Raw genomic sequence first — 8,393 nt, 5'->3', positions numbered from 1 at the left:
GCATCAATCCCTTTTTTTCAGGACTGTCAAGTAGCTTGGTGAAGTAGCAGTGAGCGGGCGCTTGTCTCACCCCACTATCCTCCAATGGGTGGACGCATTGTGTAATTCGGAAGCATTTATGAAACTGAAATTTCTTATTCCCAGTGTAATCTGTTTGAGTGGAAATAAGATGAGGACAACGAGTTTTCTTGTAGTAGACGCCCAGAACTTCAGAGTAGGCATTGAAGGAACTACAGGCCTCCTAGTAAACGGTTACGCACACTCTTGCCCACTACACTAGTAGCCATTGAAATTGCTACACCAAGAAGAAATGCAGATGATAAACGGGTATTCATTTGACAAATATATTATACTTGAACTGACACGTGATTACATTTTCAAGCAATTTGGGTGCATAAATCCTGAGAAATGAGTACCCAGAACAACCACCTCTGGCCGTAATAACGGCCTTGATACGCCTGGGCATTGAGTCAAACAGAGCTTGGATGGCGTGTACGGGTACAGCTGCCCATGCAGCTTCAACACGATACCACAGTTCATCAAGAGTAGTGACTGGCGTATTGTGACGAGCCACTTGCTCGGCCACCATTGACCAGACGTTTTCAGTTGGGGAGAGATCTGGAGAATGTGCTGGCCAGGGCAGCAGTCGAACATTTTCTGTATCCAGAAAGGCCCGTACAGGACCTGCAACATGCAGTCGTGCATTATCCTGCTGAAATGTAGGTTTTCACAGGGATCGAACGAAGGGTAGAGCCACTGGTGCTAACACATCTGAAATGTAACGTCCACTGTTAAAAGTGCCGTCGATGCGAACAAGAGGTGACTGAGACGTGTAACCAATGGCACCCCATACCATGACGCCGGGTGATACGTCAGTGTGGCGATGACGAATACACGCTTCCAATGTGCGTTCACCGCGATGTCGCCAAACACGGATGCGACCATTATGATGCTGTAAACAGAACCTGGATTCATCCGAAAAAATGACGTTTTGCCATTCGTGCACCCAGGTTAGTCGTTGAGTACACCATCGCAGGCGCTCCTGTCTGTGATGCAGCGTCAAGGGTAACTGCAGCCATTGTCTCCGAGCTGATAGTCCATGCTGCTGTAAACGTCGTCGAACTGTTCGTGCAGATGGTTGTTGTCTTGGAAACGTCCCCATCTGTTGACTCAGGGATCGAGACGTAGCTGCACGATCCGTTACAGCCATGCGGATAAGATGCCTGTCATCTCAACTGCTAGTGATACGAGGCCGTTGGGATCCAGCACGGAGTTCCGCATTACCCTCCTGAACCCACCGATTCCATATTCTGCTAACAGTCATTGGATCTCGACCAACGCGAGCAGCAATGTCGCGGTACCATAAACCGCAATCGCGATAGGCTACAGTCCGACCTTTATCAAAGTCGGAAACGTGATGGTACGCATTTCTCCTCCTTACACGAGGCATCACAACAACGTTTCACCAGGCAACGCCGGCCAACTGCTGTTTGTCTATGAGAAATCGGTTGGAAACTTTCCTGATGTCAACACGTTGTAGGTGTCGCCACCGGCGCCAACCTAGTGTGAATGCTCTCAAAAGATAATCATTTGCATATCATAGCATCTTCTTGCTGTCGGTTAAATTTCGCGTCTGTAGCACGTCATCTTCGTCGTGTAGCAATTTTAATGGCCAGTAGTGTACTTTCCAGATAAGGCTGGTACTGTACAGAGCACTCGTAGCACAAGTTCATCTTACCTCCATCATTTACTTTTTGATTAAATGTGTGACTTGAGACGAGAATGCCGCAGGGCGCAGTGCTCGGTGTGTTGCCCGTCCGCACTGTCGCAGAGAGTGGAAGACGCCGGGGTCGAAAGCAGAAGAACAGAAGGAAGGCGGCGGGAGCGGGCGGGCTTGCACTCACCCGTTGATGGAGGTCTGCGACATGAAGATGCTGAGTATGGAGCGCGCGAGCGAGTGCCAGAGCTGCGTGAAGACCCAGTCGGACTTGTGCGACGCCTGCTGCAGGAAGTGCGCCGTCTCCTCGTCCACGGACTGCTCCTGGAACGTCCGCCGCGCGTGCTCCGCCAGCTCGCCGCACTGGTACCACTGTGCAAAAACAGACACGCTGTCAGCCTAAACAGCCAGAGCGCCGTGAAAAAGTGTCACCTTACGGCTACCGCCACTCGCTGAAAGCCACAACAGCCGTAATGAGGTGGCGCTTCAGTTCGTGCTCTGGTTTCGAATCGGTGGAGAAAAGGGGGTCAACTGTACTTACCGATACACGCTTGTCGATTTCGTTCCGTAATGGAACAATGAACTGACGTGTACCATTATATACGTGCAAACAGAAGGAAAACAGAACACTGGCAATATTTCTTTTGCGTCTACATTACTACTCTTGCAATGCAGGTTGTGGTGACAGGCTGATATGTAGCGTAGTCAGGCAAAAGAATCACAGCGTTTGATATGTGGTGCAATAGAAGAATGTTCAAAATTAGGTGGACTGGCAAGATAAGGAATGAGAAGGTTGTCTACACAATTGGCGAAGAGAGGAAAATATGAAAAACACTGATAAGAAGACGGTACAGGATGACAGAACGAGTGTTAAGACATAACGGAATAACTTCCGTTGCACCGGAGGGAGCTGTAGAGGAAATGAGGATACAGTCTGTCTGAGAGGTGGCGAAGCGGTATCGAACGCTACAGTTAATCAAAAAACATACAAACATGAATACTTAAACTGCCAGTTAACAGAGATGAAATAAAACAGTTCGTCGTTAGCACTTTAGTGATCCTGTGGATATCACGATGTTGTGCATCAACAGCAAATATTTCTTACGTCATAAATTATATTTGTTTGCATTAACACAAAATCTAGTTTGATTTACAAAGAGTATCGAAAATTACACAGCATCTTTTCTCGACGAAGGGAGAATAATACTTTACGTTGTGTGGAAAAATAGTCAAGGAAATTAGAGAAAAATTGAAAATGTGTTGGCAGCTTTTGCTCTGTCATATAGCTTGTCCTGCTAATTGTTCACTCAGTAATGATTTTTTTATTATTATTGTGGTCGTAAGAGAGAAAATGATGACAATTAGCGAGACGTTTAGTGGCGGTCACAGTTTAATAGACGATCAGTCTCACAGTATTGGGTTCGCCTACGCCGAGCGAAGATTTGCGAGATAGCAAAGACCGCAAAAGCCTCGTGAACGGGTTATTAATGCAGAATGATACAGAATGTTCATATGAAACCGTACATCTTATACATCCCAGTTTCAAGTTGCCGATCCACGTAGGGGTTTCCTAGCGAAGCTGACTCACTCGTTAATTATGCAATGTGTGTCAAGTCAAGGTGGCGACAGCGCAACAATAAAAGTAAAAGGCGTGTAATTTTTCAATAAGAAAGACGTTTTGTCAAAGACCATCTCTCTGAACGAAGGTCTCCAAGATCTTCTGATCCAACGGAAAGGGTTTTGGGGGGCAGAGGGGGTTAGGGGGAGGGGGGGGGGGAGAAAGCTGTGAAAGACTCCGTCTATGTGCCTTACCTTGCAACTTTTGATAAACTGCGCCATTGGATAACAACATCAGCGAATGTAGTTACCCCAGACATATTCGCTAAGGTATGGGACGAGTTTAACTATCGTCTGGATATTTGTCATGCGTCGGTAGAGGGCACACTGAATATTTGTGTAACTTAGGTGAAAACATTGATAATTAAAGGAATTTCAGAAAGCAATCAAGATTGAATATGCTTGTGAAGACATACCCCATAAAATCTTTCGAAAACAGAAACTTTGTAGTTCTTTGATTACGTTAAAATTCATTCCAAGTTTTTGTCTCCATCCATGTAGAAGACATAATTTTGTGAAATCGGATTGTTATTGAAATGCACTATATTTCTTGATATGAGCAACTGTCGGTAAGAAACATGCCGCTATTGCCAACGTAATCGTATTGTGTTTCTTAGATGCTAAGCCACTTTTGATGTAACACATTAACTTTACATCCAGCCTAAGAGCGAAAACTATTTTTTGTTATCTCTTTCTGAATATCTTCTGATGACATTGATAATGGAAATTTCTCATGCAAATTTCTGAAGTAACTGATATAAAAGAGTAAGTAACTGATATAAAAGAGTTACTAACAGCTCAGAAAAAACGTACTCTCTTCATGTCAGTGTATCCACTATAAAGTCCTTGATTGGAATGGATAAAATCGTTGAGCGGCGAACCCTTTCAACCCCATTTTGCAGATTTGGCTCCTTGCGCTCTTAAACAAATAGCACAGCTGGAGGAAACTCATATACACGAAGAATAACAGGGGCTCGTATGAAAGTAACTCCTATTTAACAGAGCTGAACTGTATATGAGAAAACCGTTCCCAAATAATATCGAACCAAAAGTGGTATTAGAAACAAACTGGAATTCATTGAAAAAATCTTAATTGGATAAATAAAGATGCGATTAACTATATCTGATTGCTACTTTGTTCCCAAGTTAGTTCTTTGGTTTTCAGTGTTACTGGAGCTAGTCTATGTTATTTATTGTGCATTCTTTCAGTCATGAGCAATGAGAAGTTGTACTTTCCTCCACGTAGTCATGAAAGGAGAACATATTTGATGTTCATGATGTAGGTAGGGATACAAAATAGGATAAAATACAATTAAAAGACATTTGAGAAACAAAGGCCCAAAACATACACTATGCGATCAAAAGGATTGGGACACCTGTCTGAAAAGACTTACAAGTTCGTGGCGCCCTCCATCGGTAATGCTGGAATTCAATATGGTGTTGGCCCACCCTTAGCCTTGATGGTAGCTTCCACTCTCGCAGCCATACGTTCAGTCAGGTGCTGGTATTCTTGGGGAATGGTAGCCCATTCTCCCATTTTTCACGGAGTGCTGCACTGAGGAGAGGTATCGATGTCGGTCGGTGAGGCCTGGCACGAAGTCGGCGTTGCAAAACATCCCAAAGGTGTTCTGTAGGATTCAAGTCAGGAGTCTGAGCAGGACAGTCCACTACAGGGATGTTACTGTTGTATAACCACTACGCCACAGGCCGTGCATTATAAACAGGTGCTCGATCGTGTTGAAAGATGCAATCGCAATACCCGAATTCCTCTTCAGCAGAGGGAAGCAAGGAGGTGCTTAAAACATCAATGTAGGCCTGTGGTGTGATAGTGCCACGGAAAACAAGGGGTGCAAGCCCCTTCCATGAAAAACACGACCACACCGTAACACCACCGCCTCCAAATTTTACTGTTGGCACTACTCACGCTGGCTGATGACGTTCACCGGGCATTCGCCATACCCACACCCTGCCATCGGATCGCATTACGACCCCTTTCAACTGTAGGCGGTCTCTGTCAGTCAACAGACGAAGTTGGCCGGTACGCTTTTGTGTTGTACGTGTCCCTTCACGTTTCCACTTCGCTATCACATCGGACACTGTGAACCTAGGAATGTTTAGGAGTTTGGAAATCCCGCGCACAGACATACGACACAAGTGACACCCAATCACCTGACCACGTTCGAAGTCCTTAAGATCCGCGGAGCGCCCCATTCTGCTCTCTCACGATGTCTAACGACTACTGAGGTCGCTGATTGGAGTACCTGGCAGTAGATGCCAGCACAATGAACCTAATACGAAAAACGTTTTTGGAGGTGTCCAGATACTTTTGATCACATGGTGTATAAATACGAGGACGTGCTGAAAAGTAATGCCTCTGAATTTGTTATGTGAAAACTCTTAAAGCCTTTTACATAAAACAAACGTTTTTAACATTCTACATCTTTATGCTTCATGCCAACAAATTTGCAGCCATCTGACGCAAGAGGACTCTGTATTGTATCGTGTGACATGTTGTGTGTACCGTGAGTATGTGCGTGAGCAACAGCATGCTGTAATCGAGTTTTGAATTTGAAGAGCTCGTCCAGACATGGAGTATCCTCTCCATCAGCACTGCAATGCCAGACCACACACGAGCGCAGCGACAGAAGCAACAATCCGACGCCTTGGGTTCACTGTCACCATTTCAACCTAATCTAACTACCTCAGCGTAGTCCGATTTTATTCGACTATATTCCGTTACCTTGTTTTACTGTTGTCGATGTGCTTCTTATATCCACTTTTCAAGATACTATCCATTCCATGCAATCGTTCTTCAAAGTCCTTTGCTGTCTTTGACAACATTAAAATGGCATCGGCAAAACTCAATGTTTTTATTACTTCCCCTTGAACTTTAATTCCTTCTCGAATTTTTTTCTTGGTTTCTCTTACTGCCTGCTCAGCGTATAGATCGAATAATATAGGGGAAAGATACTACCTTGTTGCCGGCCGAAGTGGCCGTGCGGTTAAAGGCGCTGCAGTCTGGAACCGCAAGACCGCTACGGTCGCAGGTTCGAATCCTGCCTCGGGCATGGATGTTTGTGATGTCCTTAGGTTAGTTAGGTTTAACTAGTTCTAAGTTCTAGGGGACTAATGACCTCAGCAGTTGAGTCCCATAGTGCTCAGAGCCATTTGAACCATTTTACTACCTTGTTTCACTCTCTTCTGATCTATAACTTCCCTTATACTATACCCTTCGACCCTTAAATACTCCAATCTGGCTTCTTAACAAGTTGTAAATGACATTTCGCTACCTTGCCTTGTTGAATTCACCGGTTCTCGTTACATCACCGAAGTTAAGCAACGTTGGGCGTGGCCGACACTTGGATGGGTAACCGCCTGGGTACGCCACGTGCTGTTAGCTGCTTTCCCTACGCCTTTACGGCAGAGGGGCAAAGGTGTGGTGGCAGAAAGTTCCTGATCACCAGTCTCTGCGGAAATGTCCCGGATTAAACTGCAAACCTCTTCGCAGTGCCTCATAACTGAGAGCATCTGAGCCTGTTAAAGGTTCATTCTCCTCAGTGAGCCTACAAAATAATGGAATTTTACAATTTTTTTTTGAAAAAACTAATGAAGAGATCAACGCAAATCTTTCTGCACATTATTTATTGATAGCAACTTAAGTTGGAAAGACCACATAGATAATACACTCCTGGAAATTGAAATAAGAACACCGTGAATTCATTGTCCCAGGAAGGGGAAACTTTATTGACATATTCCTGGGGTCAGATGCATCAACATGATCACACTGACAGAACCACAGGCACATAGACACTGGCAACAGAGCATGCACAATGTCGGCACTAGTACAGTGTATATCCACCTTTCGCAGCAATGCAGGCTGCTATTCTCCCATGGAGACGATCGTAGAGATGCTGGATGTAGTCCTGTGGAACGGCTTGCCATGCCATTTCCACCTGGCGCCTCAGTTGGACCAGCGTTCGTGCTGGACGTGCAGACCGCGTGAGACGACGCTTCATCCAGTCCCACACATGCTCAATGGGGGACAGATCCGGAGATCTTGCTGGCCAGTGTAGTTGACTTACACCTTCTAGAGCACGTTGGGTGGCACTGGATACATGCGGACGTGCATTGTCCTGTTGGAACAGCAAGTTCCCTTGCCGGTCTAGGAATGGTAGAACGATGGGTTCGATGACGGTTTGGATGTACCATGCACTATTCAGTGTCCCCTCGACGATCACCAGTGGTGTACGGCCAGTGTAGGAGATCGCTCCCCACACCATGATGCCGGGTGTTGGCCCTGTGTGCCTCGGTCGTATGCAGTCCTGACTGTGGCGCTCACCTGCACGGCGCCAAACACGCATACGACCATCATTGGCACCAAGGCAGAAGCGACTCTCATCGCTGAAGACGACACGTCTCCATTCTTCCCTCCATTCACGCCTGTCGCGACACCACTGGAGGCGGGCTGCACGATGTTGGGGCGTGAGCGGAAGACGGCCTAACGGTGTGCGGGACCGTAGCCCAGCTTCATGGAGACGGTTGCGAATGGTCCTCGCCGATACCCCAGGAGCAACAGTGTCCCTAATTTGCTGGGAAGTGGCGGTGCGGTCCCCTACGGCACTGCGTAGGATCCTACGGTCTTGGCGTGCATCCGTGCGTCGCTGCGGTCCGGTCCCAGGTCGACGGGCACGTGCACCTTCCGCCGACCACTGGCGACAACATCGATGTACTGTGGAGACCTCACGCCCCACGTGTTGAGCAATTCGGCGGTACGTCCACCTGGCCTCCCGCATGCCCACTATACGCCCTCGCTCAAAGTCCGTCAACTGCACATACGGTTCACGTCCACGCTGTCGCGGCATGCTACCAGTGTTAAAGACTGCGATGGAGCTCCGTATGCCACGGCAAACTGGCTGACACTGACGGCGGCAGTGCACAAATGCTGCGCAGCTAGCGCCATTCGACGGCCAACACCGCGGTTCCTGGTGTGTCCGCTGTGCCGTGCGTGTGATCATTGCTTGTACAGCCCTCTCGCAGTGTCCGGAGCAAGTATGGTGGG

General features: G+C 47.0%; 1 protein-coding gene across 1 annotated transcript in view; it reads right to left on the bottom strand.

Moving 5' to 3' along the window:
* Positions 1 to 1,900: 1,900 nt before the first annotated feature.
* LOC126252196 (protein-L-histidine N-pros-methyltransferase-like) overlaps positions 1,901 to 8,393 on the bottom strand; it is a 342,810-nt gene continuing 336,317 nt past the window's right edge. The window contains exon 2 of the mRNA XM_049953067.1: positions 1,901 to 2,089. Coding sequence (XP_049809024.1) covers positions 1,901 to 2,089 — 189 coding nt within the window. The remainder of the gene's footprint in view (positions 2,090 to 8,393) is intronic.

This window comes from Schistocerca nitens, chromosome 4 (assembly GCF_023898315.1).
Source record: "Schistocerca nitens isolate TAMUIC-IGC-003100 chromosome 4, iqSchNite1.1, whole genome shotgun sequence".
NCBI classification, from domain to species: Eukaryota; Metazoa; Arthropoda; class Insecta; order Orthoptera; family Acrididae; genus Schistocerca; species Schistocerca nitens.
The sequence above is the reverse complement of the archived record's forward strand: the minus strand, read 5'-3'. Positions and strand labels throughout refer to the sequence as shown.